We start from the raw sequence: 18,196 nt of genomic DNA, 5'->3' as shown, positions 1-18,196 counted from the left end.
ATGCGGCCAAGTAAAGTTGGGATAGGTGTGGTTTTGTGAAATCTGCCCAATCTGCTAACATGAAAGAAGTTCACAATTACTCATCCTATATTTCACTGTAAAATACAAGTGATTTTGCTTAAAAGTTATAATTAAAATACATGAATGAGACTCCACTAGGAGTTTCAAGATAATGAACATGGGTTTTTTTTGTTTGACCGATTAAAACAGAGTGTTTCTGTTTTGGAGTAAAGTGACACGTTGTTTCAGAATGTGACAGATGATGTTGAAGGATGAAACCCGAATGCACACAGAAAGCTACAGAAGGTTCGTTAAAAAGAGGATCTGAAAACAACCAAATGTGTTTTAATTTTTTTTCCAAATCTGGTTCAGTTCTGACAGGTCTGTTTACAAGATTTTCAGAAAGAGCTCCTGGGTCCTTCAGAATCAAATATTACATTGAAGCAATCACAGAGTTGGTTCTGTTGTCTGTGAAAAAGGCTAAGTTTTCTTGGAGTGTTTGTCAGCTCTTGACAAGAGGTTATACAAGACTACTCTTCACCTGTGTTAGCTTCCTCTGGCTGCTTTAACAAATTGCCACAAACTTGGTGGCTTAAAACAATGCACATTTATTCTCTTTTAGGCCATAAATCGAAATCAGTTTCACCTGCGAAAACCAAGCTGTGGACAGGATTGCATGACCTTTGAAAGCTCTAGGGTAGAATCCATTTCCTTGCCTTCTCCAGCTTCTAGAGCTGAATTCTTTGCATTCCTTAACTCAGGGCGTCTGCCTCCGTCTTCAAAGCCAGCAGTACAGCATCCTGCTTCAGTTGTCACATTGCCGTTTGCTTTTGTATTCAAATTTCCCTCTGCTTCCCTCTGCTTGCCCCCAAAGGGCACTTTGATGTCTAGGGCCAACCATAATTATCCAGGATAATCTCCCCATCTCACTATCTTTCACTGACTCACATCTACAAAGTTCCATTTGCAAAATAGAAAGTAACATTTTGGGGTTCCATGGAATTGGACCTGAGTATTTCAGCAAGCCATATTTCACCCTACCACGTAACTTCATATATAATCTGCCCAAGCAGCAGAGATTCCATATCTCACCACAATATACCTTTATTCTGACTTCAACATACGTTTTGTTACTCTTTTTACAATAAAAGAAACAGAGGATCCCTGAATGGCTCAGCAGTTTAGCGCCTGCCTTTGACCCGGGGCATGATCCTGGAATCCTGGGATCAAGTCCTGCGTCAGGCTCCCTCAGGCTCCCGGCATGGAGCCTGCTTCTCCTCTGCCTGTGTCTCTGCGCCCCCCCCCTTCTATGTCTATCATGAATAAATAAAATCTTTAATAAAAATAAAAATAAAAAAATAAACAATAGTTCTGCATTTCTAATATTTTAAGGACTTTTATACATTTATGTAAGTATTTGTCTTGCCACTGAATTAGTAGATAGCCAAGCAACACCATTCATGTTCTCAGGCCCTCATGATCCTACCTTAAGCATGCAAATGCCCAGGCGATGTTTGATTTTACCATTCCCAAAATACAATCTTAAATGAAAACTGAAATAACACTTGGCAGTATCTCTGCACTTAAAACTGTCTTTGGTTTTAAACTGATTTTTCACAGGGTCCCTAGAAAATCATAAAGATTTATTTTTTCACATTATCAAAAACAGAAGTGCTAGAAATAATTCGACTTACTGGACAGAAGTTGATGAGTTGCACAGAAAATTCCCAAAAGAAGTGCTAAGACTTCCCTATGTTAAATATTAATACAGAAAATATTAATATAAGTGTTTCAAATGTTTTATACTGTATGGGAAATTTCTAGAGATTTGTCAATGGCCTTACTGTCCATGAGATGTTTCTAATTATCAGAGTCCTGCTGGTGATTCAGGCAACAAAACTATAGGGTTATCAGCCATCATTTCAGTTATTGCTTTGAAATATTTTGTTGCAACCTTACTTATAAAATTTCAATCCAGCATCTTTTAGGCCAGTGCTTTTCAACTGAGGATGTACATCAAACCTACCTGTTGTAATGGTTAAATTTTATGTGTCAACGTTGCTAGGCTACAGTGTCGTCATTTGACCAAATGTAAGTTCTACATGTTGCTGTGCAGATACTTTTCAGATGAGATTAACATCTACAACCAATTGACTAGAAGAAAAGGAAATAACCATCATATAATCAGTTGAAAGTCTAAAGAGTAAAAACTGAGGTTTCTTGGAGAAGAATTTAGCCACACTGTAACAGAGAAATCTAGCCAGTTTCCAGCCTATTGACCTACCTTAAAGAATTAGGACTTGTCAGACCAGATAACTGCGTGAACCAATCATATTCATTCATACACACACACACACACACACCTACATCCTACTGGTTCAGTTTTTTTTTTTTTTTTTTTTTTTTTTTGCAGAACTCTAATATACCAATGGGGATTTTACTAAAATCCTTAAGCTTAGGATCTAGTCCATTCTTTTTTGCAAAAGGGTTACATCTTTATGCTTATAGACAATGAGTCAAAAACTCTCTTCCTGCCTTGTCTTCTTCTTCTTTTACCTATGACAGAAAAAGATAATTTCACCTGTAGTTGCACTACTGTTATTATGCCCTCACACAAGATTTTTACTTATGAAAATTATTGATAAGTTAATCTCAGCCATACATATCTGTCTCCTCCAGTTTGTTATTTGCTTTACACTGATGCTTCTTTGAAGGCCCTATTATCATCTACAGACCAGAGATTTTTTTTGTATATTTTTTATTGCAGTTTGACTTGCCAACATATAGCATAACACCCAGTGCTCATTCCACCAAGTGCCCCCCTCAGTGCCCATCACCCAGTCACCCCATCCCCCCACCCACCTCCCTTTCCACTACCCCTTGTTCGTTTCCCAGAGTTAGGTGTCTCTCATGTTCTGTCGCCCTCACTGAGACCAGAGATTTTTGTCTGTGACAAATAAGGGGAAAAAAAAGACATAACTTCAAGACTTGCAGAATTAAACTTTAAGGGGCACCTGGGTGGCTCAGTGGTTGAGCATCTGCCTTCAGCTCAGGTCATGATCCTAGGGTCCTAGGATCGAGTCCCGCATCAAGCTCCCCACAGGGAGCCTGCTTCTCCCTCTGCCTGTATCTCTGCCTCTCTCTGTGTCTCTCATGAATAAATAAAATCTAAAAAAAAAAAAAAAAAACACTTTTAAGCACCGGCTTCTGAGGTCATCACATAATCGCCTTCAAGACCCTATCAGTGGAGAGTGAGAATTTTGAGAACACCTTATTTGAGAAGGAGATGGGTTCATGACATGGTTATCACAGTGTTCAGTGGAACACCACCTAGATTTGCAAAATTCAAAGACCTGTACCATATAGATCAATCATTGATCCTAACCCGTCTGGCCTTTTCCAAATAAAACAGAAGTGAAAGTTCTTGAGAGCAAGCTGTTTCTTGGGCTTTCCTAGAAGTCCAAGAGACCCTAACATCCCTGTATTGAAGATATTAGCTCCTTTATCCTGGAGGAGAACATTAAACACTTTATATCCTGAGGTTTATTTCTCAGGATACGGTAGCAGTGGAGCCTCAACAATAGGTACCAGAACACAACTGTCATAGTTGCTGTTCTACCCACTTGCCATGCGACATTGGGAGAGTTGAGCATCATCTCTGGGCCAAAGTGGCCTCAGCTATAAAATGGAGACCCTAAAAAAAATCATCCCTGGTCCTCTATGGCCCATTTCCCCATTATCAGTACAGACTTTTCTTAGGAAAAGCTCAGACTGACAACTGTACGCCCTGAGCAGACCTTTGAAACAATTTAGTCCAACCTCCTCATTTTGTAGCTGTGGAAGCTGATGTGACCCCCAAGTAAACCACAGCAATGGGAGGCCAGAATCCAGCTTTCCTCCCTCTTCTGCCACTACTCTGTACCAGTATGTCATGAATAGTCTCTCCTCCACAGTCGAGTTGGTCAATTCCTTTCATCCTACACTGCAGAAGCCAAATATCCCACAACCACAGTACCTAACCTGCCTCCCTCCTGCAAACTGATTTCCTTTAGATTTTGCTTAAATAGATGAAGTTTAGAGATACTTTCCCTACAGTGATTATAGAATGCTAAATATATGACAGATCAATGTTCTGTTTTCATGAAGGATTCTGAAGCAGAAACACTAAATGAAACATTGAATTCAGGCCCTATTCATTGCCTTTCCATAGATTTGAAACCATACTCCTTAAAGAATAAAATAAAATTCACTCTTACAGTGTTATTCAAATGTGACTTGGGGGCTGATGTAGGCCATTAAATTATTTGTTACTGGTCAGCTACAGCAGGTTGGGAAATGGTCAGCATTTAGTGACTTCTAGAGCAATCAGGTTTTGCCATAACATTTAGGTGACTGAGGTCTTCTTACTGAACAGAGTTTATAGTGGTTCAGATGTTGCTGAACTCAAGTAGATTCAAATGTAAACTCCATTGTAGTCCTAGTAAAATACAACCATCTGTCATACTTTCACAATGAATTTGTACAACTGAACATATTGGTCCCATACCAAAGACAATTTTGAAGAGCATTGTACTGTTCTAATTTATGGAAGGAGAGAATTTCATCCTTCAGAAAACTGTGGTTTTACAATTAAATTATGATGTGGATAATGAACCCAAGTAACTTTAAGAGCCAGGCAAGTACTGTAAATGAGTGAAGTGGGTCATAAATGAGATATAACAGGGAAGGGTGAGCATGGTAGCAAACCAGAGAGGCCCAGTATTAATGGGACAGCAGCCAGTCATCTTCATCTGACATAAACATGTATGCCCAGACATTTTATTTTAACCAGAGAAGCCAGTAATTGAGGTCTTGAGGTTAAAAATTCTTGATTTTAAATGCTGGCAGCTAATTAATTTTCCTTTAAAAACATCATTGTAGGCCTAATGATCCCATCTGCTGCCTCCATTATGTCTGTGAGCAGCCACTTTGTTACTTGTTCTTTAGGCAAATGATTTATTCATGTTCATAGATAGTCTTCTTATTCTTGAATCCTATTTTGGGGCTCCAAAGGCCCTCTCTAAATGGTTAGGTGCTCTCCCTATGACCACTTCCTGTCAGATCTGTCAGATTTAGGGACGAAGGGGCCTTCAAACACCTCTGTTCCCAAAGGTTGTTGTCACAAAGAGGCCAACCTAGTGTCCAGGCCTTGTGCTCATGCCAACACCAAGCCCATATGACTCTCCCAGGTTCCCCTCAAGCTCAACTCCGGGTTCATCTCTTCTCACACATTATACTTACTGCTGTGCTGAGCCGTGACTGACCCCAGCCTGCTCCGATACTGCTTTGGATCACAAATCTGGTATGGCACCACACCCTCCACAGACCATCCCTACTCACTCCAGTTTTAGTTTTCCACTCCCAACAGGGCACTTGTCATCAATGGTATCCTTTGTGTGGGGCCTAAGCTACAGCTAATAGTTCCTCATCATCCCCTACCTCCCACTTCTTTGAAATGCACAAAGGGTCTAAATAAACTCCTATGGCTCATTCATTCCCAAGGGTAATGACTCTCTCTCTGCCCACTTTCCTCCCCTGAGGGTGGGATTCCCGTGCCCAGGTAAGAGGGGGATTCAGAAAGGTGCTGCATTTACACCCATGCTATGCTGGCTCGAACCCTATGTTTCGTGTGAAACCCACAAGCACAGGTGAAGGACTGTTTCCAAATGGGAGGGCAGCACTGCCATGCTTGATTCTCCCATGACCCCGTGGCTGCAGAGGGCTCACCAACATGAGGTCATTAAGTCTCAAACTCCAAACTCTACCTAGGACCTCAGATAGTCTGAGGAGCCCAGGCAGCCTGGCTCCCCGCAGATGTCACAGTGACCATCAGTGTCGACTCCTGCATGGACTGCAGGGGACCACCTGACCACACAGGTCTGCTAAGCCAACATAATTTATCAACCTACTCTCACATCTCTGGCCTTTAATGAATTCCTCCTTAGCTATGCCTTCTGGTGAAGTACCCAGGAGATTACTTTGCACTAAAACAAGCCACTGCCATAGCCAAAATCAACAGCTTATAAAAATCAGCCACTTAACCAACATATCAACATCATAGCATAATGACTGATTCCCTGGCATTACCCACCCCAGAGGCACTCACTGTTGGCTGAAGGACACTGGAATATGAGACACCATGCCCTGGACACAGAGATGCTCTGCTTCAGGGGTGGGGTAGCAATGTTGGTGCTTCCTGTGACCAGGTGAAGGACAATCTCACCTGCAGCTGCTGAGGAGAGGCCTGCTTGATACTCAGATGAACAGAAAAGTAACAGTTAAACTTGGCTGAGGCAAGAAGGGCCTCCAGGCTCTCTAACAAATCACAACTATGTGGGGTGGACATCCTGACAGTGAGGTTTCTGGAAATATTTGGTTGAATGGCATTAGGGGAGCAAGAAAAGTTTCTTGGATTTATACAGGCCCATATTCCAATGAGCTCTAAACACAACCCTGGCCCTATTATTGTCAGGACACTTCTGTGAAGGAGGCAAAGGCAGAGACAGCTCCACACTTTGAAAGATAATGGAAGGAGGCAGAGAGAGGGTGAGTCACCATGGAGGGAGGCAGAGAGGAAGTGAGTCACCACATAGAGGGGAGCAGAGAAGACACTAGGCTGAGGCCTATCTGGTTCCTAGGAATACCTCTGGCTTCTTCCTCTGTGTGGCACTTTTCTGTGTTTCCACAGGGTTTAGTGGGCTGTGGTTTCATAGCCAGAGGTCCAGGAGCCCAGCAATCACGGGAGAACCAGGCGCAGGGGCACTTGCAGAAGTACACCTAAGCATCTGGTCTACTAGGGAGGGAGAGACATGCAAGTATTAAGAACTCTCCAAATTGCTTGTTTTAGGCCAGATAGTTTATAATTGCTTGTTTTAGGCCAAATCACTTAACTTACCAGTGTCCACAGGAGAGGACACAAGGACATACTCCACAAAACGTTATCACAGCACTAATATTATCTGTCTTACATCCTTTTTTGGAATGAGGCAGGGTATCAGTGAATGAAATCAACCTGAGCACCGTTCCACTCTGTATACCTCTTCATGGGTTCCCCATCGCCCCTCAATCTTCACGTAAAGCTCATGCCATCAAGTTCACGTCAACTGCTCTGCCATCCTCTCCATCCACCCGCACTGCCATCACCTTCTGACTTCTACACGTTCCCTTCTCATGAATAAGGTTCCTGGCACCTCAGTCACGAGCTTCAGGACCTTCCCAGTTACCACCATGGTTCTGGGAACTCAACATGCCTGGGAAGCCCCCCACCCGCTGCCAATCTCTCAGCCCACAGGCCTTGACTTGCTCAGAGCCCATGAGGAAGTCTCTCCTCTGCAGCCAGCTACTCCCCCCCAGGGCCCAGAGAAACCCCTCCCTGAAACACTGGACTGTAGCCTCCCACACTGATCACCCCTTCCTCCCTCCACTCCCCACAGGAGATCTCCTCCTGGGTGTCTCACAGACCCCGCCGACTCGGAAGGACAGAAACAGAGACAAGTCAGAGGCATAGCCCTGAGCTTCAACACTTTAATAGCATTAACTGATGACAGAAGCCAGACTTCTCAGTTATAAGAAGTCTTGGCTTAGACTAAGGCTGTGAGGACTCCCACAAGTCTAGGACCCAGGCTTTAGCCATTTCTCCTGGATCTAGGCATCTCATCAAACAGAGTGAAGGCTGTATCCTTCAGGCATTGTTGGGGCTCTCTGTTGCTGCCCACTGCTCTCTCCACATCTTGTGGGGCAGTCTGCATGTTGTTGTTATTGGCCTCAGTGCCTACACGCTCCAGGATGTAGTCGGTGAGGGAGTCGAGCATGGCAAGGAGGAATTCAGTAGATGTTGAACTTAGGCAGTGGGTGCGCTGATCTTCCTGCAGGAGGCGGTCCACATAGCTCACAGGGAACTGCAGCTCAGTTGTTACAAGATGGGCTTGAGTCTGATTGGAGCTCTCATGGTTTTTGTTCCCTGACATGATGTTGGCAGGGTTTGGCTCCATCAGCTCTGCTTGATTCCCCAGCTGCACTGTGCCTCTCAAGACAACAGGGGTCAACCCCGCCCATTTATATTCCTAAGCCCTGGCCCCTCATTGTGACATCATAGACTTTGGGATGTCACTGGTGTCCACTGTGTCCTTATCAGGCCTCAGCCCAGAAATGTCCATGACAGGAACCTGGTCACCCTAATGAACAGACCCTGATTTTGAGAGAACTAGAATTTTCTGCTTGATTTTAACATTGTAGAGATCAATGTGTATTCCAATGGGAAACTTCCCCGTCTTAGGACATCACTCTACATTATCTGATTCTGGCCTTATATGGTCTTTGAGGCCTTTTACAATCCTTCATTAGTTGTAGGTTAGTGATAAATATGTAAAATGTATTGTCTAGTAGAGATTATATTGTCCCCCTTCCATGATATAATGAAACCAGTTTTGCCTCCATTCACACATGCATTTAAATATTTTTGATTAACATTCCTGTATCTAATCCTTGGATTCTCTATGAACCAGTTATATCCTCTTCCCATTCCCTCACTGATTAAATAGAATCTTTTAATACACGTTTATTTCATACCTGTATTAGCCTCTTCATTTTACACTGTTTGAAAAATATCTCTTGATCATTGTGGAAGTCATAATGAGATGCTCAATGGATGCATCTTTCAGAATCACGTAAACATTGTTTAGAGAGAGAAGTGTACTTTGCACTTAGTTTAAGTCCAGTTGTGTCTTCTTGGCTGTCCTAGATGAAGCCAAAGCACCAAGAGGTGTTTCCTCTCATTTTATTCTCATTTTTTAAGAAAAGTTTTTATTTATTTATTTGAGAAAGACAAAGAAACCGAGAGAGAGAAAGAGAGCATGAGCAGGGAGAAACCAGAGGGAGAAGGAGAAGCAGACTCCCTGCTGAGCATGGAGCCTCATGCCAGGGTCAATCCTAGGACCCTGAAATCACAACCTAAGCCAAAATCAGATGCTTAACCGAGTAAGCCACCCAGGCGCCCCATTATTTTTTTCTCATTTTAATTTCCCTTTCCACGAAGTTGGTGTTTCTGCTTTGTTTGGGGTTTATTTACAGCGGTAACAATTAAAGACATTTCCAATCCAAAAGAGAGAAGTAGCAGGAAGAAAAGAGTCTGATCCAAGCAATGTGGATCAAGCAGACAAACCTACATACATTTCAAGGTCTGGGAATAATATTTTGTAGCTTGTGGCTCCTTCTGATCCCATGACTTCATCTTGGCCCACAGCTCTGCCCTCTAGGCCCTCGGCTCTGTCCTCAAAATCACCTTCCTTTTATTTTGAATGGAACACATGTTTTCAGCTGAGTAGTTTTATCAGCCTGTTTTCCTCTTGTCAAATTTTGGGAGCTCCATGACCTTCTTTCATTTCATCTATTTTCTCAGTTAAAGATAGCATAGTTTTTGCTGATTTAGCATACTCAAAAATCTTGTAATTCCCCACCCCATACTACATGGGGATTTGTGCCCTTAGACAAGAAACTTGTTCACAGATCCTTCCAGGAAAATGCCATCTCAATTCCTAGCTTCTGCTGAGATGGCTGAGGTTATCCATGATTCACACCCTATTGCTTCAAAGAGCCCTCTGTTTGATTGAATACTTTGATCTTTCGATCCCTCTGAGAAAAGATGTGTCTAGCTACATGCTTGATGTTTATCTCCACAAGACACTTTCCTGACAGCAAATCCTCTCATTTTAATGTCTTTTGCATTCTGGATAGGCTGAGAATTGCTCCTATCTTCAAGTCCTGGCTCCTTTTTGCTTAACAGCAAATACTTTTCTCAGAAATATGCTCAACTAAATCTTCAATTCACTGTTCATGAGTTCTGCTTTCCACATAACTGTAGGACAAAAGTTGGCCAAGATTTCTGCTACTATATAACAAGAATCCCCTCTTCTCCAGTTTCCATTATGCTGTTCCTAATTTCTTTCTAAACCTTTACCAGCAACACCTTTGATGTTCATATTTAGGTTACTTATGATGACTTAGGTCTTCTCTAAAGACAATGTAGGTTTTTCTCCACTGTGCTTCTTACTTCCTTTGGAGCTCTCACCAGCAGCACTTTTAACATCCGTATTTCTACTAACTGCTCAAAGTAATCTAGGATTGTCTATCATGTTTCTCAAAACTATGCCAGCCTGTAGCCATTATCCAATTCCAAAGCCACTTCTACATTTTTATGTACTCATTACAGCAGCAAACTATCCCTTGTACCAAAATCTGCATCAGGTTTCTGAGGCTGCTAGTGAATTGCTACAGATTTGGTGGCTTAAAAGAACACGTATTTAGTCCCATACAGCTCTGGAGGTAAGGAGCCCAAAACGGTTTCACTGGGCTGAAAACAAGTTGCCAACAAAGTCATGGTCCCTCTGGAGGCTCTAGTGGAGAATCTGTTTCTTGGACTTCTTCAGCAACCGGAGCCACAATTCTTGCATTTCTTGTCAGTGCCCTCTTCCTTCATCTTCACAGCTAGCAGTAGAGTATCTTGCCTCAGTGGCCAAATTTCCATTTTTCTATGTCAAATATCTCTGCTTCCCTCTGATACAGACATATGTGTTTGCAGTTAGATTCTATCACATAATACAGAATAATCATCCATCTCAAGATCCTTATCTTAATCCTTGAGGCGATTTCTCTTTTGCCACATAAGGTAGTATTTGCAGGCTCAAGAGATGTGGATTATCTTTGGGGGGCATTTTTCAGCCTACCATGGTAGGTATTCGCAGGAAACTAATAGGGAAGTGAGGAATTGAGACAGGGGAGGGAAGGAAGCAAGCAAAATGTCCACTATTAATCAGCTTAATATCACTGAAAATTTTTAGGGAACACTAGAAGATATACTTTCCAAGAGAAGATATTGCCCCAGCATTCTGGACTGTCATGCTATTGGGCAGTGGGCTCTGAAAGCCTAATAAAAGCCCTCACACAAAGAAACGCAGGTCCTAACATTTGAGAGTCAGGCAAACATGCATCCAATGGGTATGTAATGTGACGTTATAGGTAGGCCCCTGACAGCATCTTCTACACAGTAGTGTTTATATACTTTCACTATAAAGTCTTTCCCTTCCATCCTTACCTCCTGTCTGATCTTCTTTCATTTAGCAAATGTTTATTGTGCAGCTACCTTATATCAAGCACTGAGATGCTGAATATTTAATGTTAAAATAGATACTCTCTTGTCCTTGTGAAGCATCCCATCTAGTGGGAAAGACAGATAGCCAGAGACATGTAATTCTGAATTGTCACACATGATCTAAAGCAGTGTTTATCAACTTCTGCACTATTGATGTTTTTGACCAGATCATTCCTTCTTGTGGGACAGGAGGGCTGTTCCTGGTATAACAGGCTACGTAGCAATACCCTTGGCCTCTACCCACTGGATGATAATAGCACACTACAGTCATGATGCCAAGAAGTATCTCTCTACATTGTCAAATGTCCCCTAAAGGGAAAAAGTATCCTCAATTGAGAGCCACATGATATTAAAAATGTACATTAAAAATAAATTACTTGAATATATAATGAGGGGATGTAACTTAGACTAATCAAGGAATATCCTCTAAACAAGGGATAATGAAGCTGAGAACTGGCACAAGAAATGGGAATGAGGTAGCAAAGAGGTAAGAGAATGAACATTTCAGAAAGAATGGGCTAATTCCTAAAATGGTAGTATACTTGGGGTATTTTAAATAAGAGTAATGTGACCAAACACGGGTGCAAAGGACAGGGGGTTTAGATGACCTTGTATCCATCCACAAACAATGAAAAATCTAGTCTTTAACAGACTTCTTGGAACTTGGATCCAACTCCCATATCTGGATGAACATGATTTTTGTATAAACACACAGTTGACCCTTGAACAACATAGAGGGTAGGAGTGTGTATCCCCTGCATAATACAAAATCCATGTATAACTTTTGATTCCCCCCAAATTTGCTAATAGCCTACTGTTGACTGAAAGCCTTATTGATAACATAAACAGTTGATTAACACATATTTTGTATGTTATATGTATTATATACTGTGTTCTTAAAGTAAGCTAAAAAATGTTAAGAAAATCATAAGGGAAAAATATTTATAGTACCATATTTATTGAAAAAACTTCACATATGAGTGGACTCACACAGCTCAAACCCATGTTGACCAAGAGTCAACTGTATTTTTTAAAAGATGTTACTTATTTATTCATGAGAGACACCGGGGCAGGGGGCAGAGACACAGGCACAGGGAGAAGCAGGTTCCATGCAGGGAGCCTGACGTGGGACTGGATCCCGGGTCTCCAAGATCAGGCCCTGGGCTGAAGGCGGCGCTAAACCGCTGAGCCACCCGGGATGCCCGAGTCAACTGTATTGTAATTAACCAATGATAAAATAGAAATGGATTCTAAGAGACCAAAGAAGTACAGGATGAATGGCTTTCATACCGTACGGCAGACTTTGCAGAAGTGGCCACAATTATCCCATTCTCTGTATTCACTCTGTGTAGTCACATTTTTTAAAAAATGTAAATTTGCAGCTTCTCCAATCAAGATATAGTGCCTATATCCTCACTTCTAAAATCTGGACTGGCCTTTCCATTTACTTAGGGAAATAAAGTGAAAACGTAATGGTGGACTAGTAATGGGCCTGATCCTCAAGAAACCCTGTATTCTTTCATTCTCACTTAAAACACCTACTTCCGTTTGTCAACAAGCATAAGCTAGTCTGCCAAAGGATGAGAGACCATATTGAGCTGATCCAAGTCACCCTAGTTGTCCCTTGAAGGCCTTAGATATGTGGGCCAAGTCACGATCAGCAAAGTCAACTCACTCCCTTTCTGTGGTATTATGGTTATACATATTTAAACTGGAGATTCTATAAACTCAATAATACATGGATATAATTATTGTATTATTTTATGTCTTTATGTCTTTAAAGAAGCTGAGAGAAGAGGAGCAAATATATATTTATACAGATTTTGCTATATCAAACTCCTGATTTGTCATCTATGGTTCTCTTCATTTGTTCCTGCTCATTCGAGTATCACTTGGAGTCCCTTTCAGCTTTGCTTCCACTTATCCCTTTGTGCTGTTAATGGAAAATGTATTACATTTTTATATCTTTTATGTACATTATACAACTAATTTTTAAATCAGTTAAAAGAAGAAAGGAAAATAAATATGCATTTCTACTGTTTTTTAAAATTACAAAGTTACCTTAACCAATACTTTTTGGGGTGGAGGAGGTTGGCAGAAGGAGTATGGATTTGAATTACTGTCTGGGGGATCCCTGGGTGGCGCAGCGGTTTGGTGCCTGCCTTTGGCCCAGGGCGCGATCCTGGAAACCCGGGATCGAATCCCACGTCGGGCTCCCGGTGCATGGAGCCTGCTTCTCCCTCTGCCTGTGTCTCTGCCTCTCTCTCTCTCTCTCTCTCTGTGACTATCATAAATAAATAAAAAAACTTAAAAAAAAAAATGAATTACTGTCTGGGGTTGCTTGCTTTGGGTCTGAAAAACTTCCTTTCATTCTTCCTTGTGCTCCTCAAATTGAAAAATCTCAACTGTTCTATCAAGTTCATGTTTTTTTTTTTTCTTCTGCTGATTCAAATCTACCAGTCAGCCGTCTAATGAATTTGTCATTTCAGTTACTGTAATTTTCAATTCTAGAACTTCCATTTGGTTTCTTTTTTTATTTCTCTGGTTTTATTGGTATTTTCTATTTGATCTAGTACTGTCATCATATCTTCCTTTAATCATATCATTCTTTAATCATGGTTTCCTTTAGTTCTTTGAACATATTTATAATAGTAACTTTGAAATCTCTGTTAAGTCCCATGTCTGGGGTTGACCTCACAAGTTTCTGCTGCCTGCTTTCGTTCTGGTGTATGGGTCATATTTTTCTGTTTCTTTGCATGTCCCGCAATTTTTTGTTGGAAACTGGAAATTTTAGATAATGTGTTGTAGCAACTCTGAGTATTGGTTCCACCACCAAGCACCTATGATTGTTTCTCTACTGAATTGTTCAGTGACTGGCTGGATTATTTTAGTGGAGTCTACAGCCTCCTGCCACATTGTGAAGCCTTTTATGTTGTGCAGATGAGTATGATCCCTGTCACCCTGGGATGACTTTGGTTTTGGCAGAACTCTCTTTGTCTCTCTCTGACCACACCCAACTGTTGCACTCCACTAATTACCAGCTGATTGCTCTATTGTTTTTAACAAATGCTCTGCAGCTTAAGTCGTTCCACAGTCTAACCCAATCAAACTCAGGCTCTCTTGAAGTACCCCTTGCTTAGATCAGTGTTTAATATTTCTCCTGTCCCCAGGAGGTCTCCTCCCAGATGTCTCTTTCTCAGCTACTTTCCAGAAAACCAGCCAGCCCACAGTTCTGTATCTCCAATTAATCTATCAATCTCTTCCCAGTGACCTTTCATCACAACTTCCACTGTTTTTTGAGAGTGCCCTTATGTTCAAACATCTCCATACTCTGTTGCAAATGAAGTCAGATCCTTTGGTAAGGGATTCAGCGTTCTCTCTTTTATGGCCTGCTTCTCCAGGGCAAAAATCTCTGAGCCATGGCTTTGGACCTGGGGGTGGGGGCAATGGGACATTTTTCACTGAGTGACACTCCTGCTTTAGGAGCTGAACCCTTACAGAGGGCAAGCAGCCTCAGTTCTTTTTACCTTGCTGCTTAGTGTGGATCACATGTGGATTACAGTACTTGAAAGGGTGATCGGGTCCCAGCCTACTCAGTGATGCCACACCCAAGGTAGAACCTCTATCCCATGAGTGGGGGGTGGGAGGAAAAAGTAAGCCCCGATCTCTCAGCCATACTTGCCCAGAATTCAATCTTAGCAATAAGTGGCTGGGGGCAGAATGAGAATTGTTGATGTCCTGCCCATCCCTGAAAGATAGCCCTTGGAGTAGGAGCTAGAGGAAGAAGGAGCCCTGTGTCCTTTGCTGCACCAGTCTTGAGTGGAGTTTCAATTTCACTGAGCTGGGAGGGAAATAGAATGGAGTTGGTACCATACACTCTTGCTGCAACCTCTAAGTTTTAAAAGATTTTGTTGAATAAATATTTCTTCATTTGCAGTATGCCCTTAGGATCATCTCCAAAGACTCTAAATGGTTGTTTAAAAAATAATTTTCACCAATTTTCTAGGGAATTGGTCTACAGAGATGTCTCGCTTTCATACTGGAAGCAGAACTCTGGTTGTTATTTTTAAGTTACTAAGGTTTGGTAGTTTATTACAAAGCATTATTGTAGCAACAGATAACTGATGCACACAAGTCAATAGTGCAGCCACTAGAACCTCAGCCTCTCAATACTTCCTATGGAATCCAGAGTATTCCCTTCATTGCAACTAGTGAAATGATCTAGTGAAATAAACCACTTATATGGTAAATAATACCCTAATGCCAAAAATACTTCAGCATACAGTTTCCAAAAATAATTCTCATAAAATGAGTCATACTGGAAGAATCTGACTTATGGAGAGGCTTAAATAAAGTGTAATTCTTTAGTTAGTAAGAAATGGCCATTTACTGCATTATAGAAAAAAAGTACTCTCTCAATTCAGTGGCACCTAAAACAGTAAGATTGATTATGTGCTTCTAACTAAGCAGTGTCAACACTACATTTGAAAATAGAACTTTATGAAAACTGTATTTGTAAAATAAGATTCTCCTTCTCCAAACATTTGATCAGGTTTGACACAGAAAGTGAAAGAGAAGTAATCTCACATCTAAGAATTTCCTTCAACTCCCGAGTCAGAAATATAGACTATCTGGTATATTTCATTCATAATACAAACAAAAAGCCAAAATCAATGAACAGGAAATTAATCACATCAAATTATCAATAGACTCTTCCAGTAAGGATAGCTAAAGACTCCAATAGCACTATCAACAGATGTTTTTCCATTACAGAATGTTTTTCTTGACCTACAAGAGTACACATCCCAAGGTTCTCATAGCCTGACAATTGACCACAATATATTCATATTCAAATGGTTTAAAAAGCCAAACTTGCTTCAGCCATAAAAAAGAATGAAATCTTGCCATTTGCAACACCATGGGTGGATCTAGAGAGTATAATTCTAAGTGAAATCAGTCAGAGAGACAAATGCCATAGATTTCACTCATATGTGGATTTTAAGAAACAAAACAAATGAACAAAGAAAAAAGAGACAAACCACAAAATAGACTCTTAACTATAGAGAACAAATTGCTGGTTGCCAGAGGGGAAGTGGGTGGATAGATGAAGTAGGTGAAGTAAATTAAGAGTACATTTATCATGATGAACACTGAGTAATGTACAGAACTGCTGAATCACCATATTGGACATTTGAAATTAATATAACACTATACATTAAAATTTAAAAATTAATTAATGAATTAATTTAAAAATATGCAGAGGAAGAGCTGGGGTTTAAGTATGTTAATAAAAGGCTGATCATGTGGAATGAATACCTCTGGGGTTATGGGAGAGGGTTTTAGGTGGTATTCCAATGTATATAAACATTTGTTTAAACGTATCTTAGTTTAAGATTTAAAAAATGATTGTGACCTAAAAGCTTTCTTTTAAAATAAAAATAATACATACATGGCCAAACTTGCAGTTAACTTTCTGAGTCTTAGGGAATTCTAATTTTTGATCTATAAAGATCTTTAATCACGACAATTGAAAAATTAAAGTATATATCAAGATGTCAGAATTTTCAAATATGAGGGAAAATAACTATTCAAGCAATCACACTTGATGACCTCTATCTAGGTCCTAAGTCAGCAGGAAAGCCAGTAAGCTCAATGCTCAGGAATTGACAGTGATTCGGTGATAAGAGACTACTGCGGCAGGCTGGTTCACATTTCTGAAACGGTAGTTTCAGAAAGTTGCTTCAAAAATATCCAGGTTGGTCTTTCCTAAGCATAAGACATAATATATTTCCTGACTGCTTTTAAGCCTTGTTCTAACCTCTTATCCTCCTGCCCCAAAGTGGGCAAGCTTATACAAAAGACTGTGTACTCCTTCTTTTGATACTGAGAGATTTAAACCACACAAGCTGGTTCCTATATATGAGAACCTTCGCCCTGGTCCCACTCCCTAACCACCACAAAACTGGCAAGCCAGTCTTCTCTTCCTGCTCTCGCAAGCCATTTTGGGATCTATTTTGGAGCTACACTGCTCTATCTAGAAAAACCTCATTATGTGAGTGATACATCTTTTCATACCCTCTTGGTTGTGTGTGTGTGTGTGTGTGTGTGAGAGAGAGAGAGAGAGAGAGAGAGAGAGAGAGAGAGGTGGGGCAGAGAGAGAGGGGGAGAGAAGGATCTGCATCCTAACCAAGTTTTGGGTGGGAATCCATCCTGCATCTGTGTGGTCATAACCATATTCCACTACTGTTAAGTCCCTGCTGCACTGCAAAGCTCGTAGCACATCCCATAGGGCTTTTCATCATCTTTCCCCATCCCACATCTCTAGCCTCTTCTCCCCATCTCTTCCTCTCCACAGAAACCTAGGCTTCTGCCTCTGTGTATCTATTCCCAGAAGCTTCCATGATGTGTAATGATCTCTGTATATCTCCTTTACCTTTGCCTGGAATGTCCTTCCTACTTCCGATTCCCCCTTCCTTTCCCAACTTTCAAGCCACCTTCTTTTTCTTTGATATTTATGAAATGTTTTCCCCATCCCCTAAGACCAAGTAAAAGGCGATGCCCTCTTAAAGTCTCCACTAACCTCACTAGGCAGAGATTTTCCCTTCATTTTCTGGTCTATGACAACATTTTTTTTTTTTATGACAACATTTAAATCACTGTTCTGGCCTGCTTACAGTTCTCTCTTCCCCTGAAAGACTCTGAAACTTTTGATGACAGAGACCTTCCCTTTTTCGTCTAATATGATTTGTCTCTAGCACACTCTTATGAATATAATCAGTGCTGAATAACGATGAATAGGTTTTTCAAAATAAAGTGAAAATCTTGTTAAGTGGGAAATGATGTTGGTAAACAATATTCTGAACTCTTTGAGATAGAGCAAGAATGAGAATTCTTCCATATTTGTTTCTAGTGTTAGATGCAAATGAATGTTAGGAAACTGTTGCATAGCTAATGAAATAACTGCTAAGTAGTTAAAATCTAGCCCCAAAAGACTTATATTTTAGGGAAGTA

General features: G+C 41.0%; 2 protein-coding genes across 11 annotated transcripts in view; both read right to left on the bottom strand.

Annotated features, from left to right (window-relative positions):
- Positions 1 to 18,196, bottom strand: part of SYTL5 (synaptotagmin like 5) — a 286,474-nt gene that overhangs the window by 186,046 nt on the left and 82,232 nt on the right. The window lies entirely within an intron of this gene.
- On the bottom strand, positions 7,550 to 8,082 carry LOC112655084 (huntingtin-interacting protein M). Its single transcript, XM_025439944.3, has one exon. It carries the CDS (start codon positions 8,028 to 8,030, stop codon positions 7,665 to 7,667), a length of 366 nt encoding a protein of 121 aa, XP_025295729.1. The 5' UTR covers positions 8,031 to 8,082; the 3' UTR covers positions 7,550 to 7,664.

Source organism: Canis lupus, chromosome X (assembly GCF_003254725.2).
Source record: "Canis lupus dingo isolate Sandy chromosome X, ASM325472v2, whole genome shotgun sequence".
NCBI classification, from domain to species: domain Eukaryota; kingdom Metazoa; phylum Chordata; class Mammalia; order Carnivora; family Canidae; genus Canis; species Canis lupus.
Note: the sequence above shows the minus strand (reverse complement) of the source record. Positions and strands in the feature narration are given on the sequence as shown.

Bases quoted from the DNA above. Each gene is read 5' to 3' on its own strand.
- LOC112655084 (XM_025439944.3), bottom strand. From the start codon at position 8,030: ATGGAGCCAAACCCTGCCAACATCATGTCAGGGAACAAAAACCATGAG.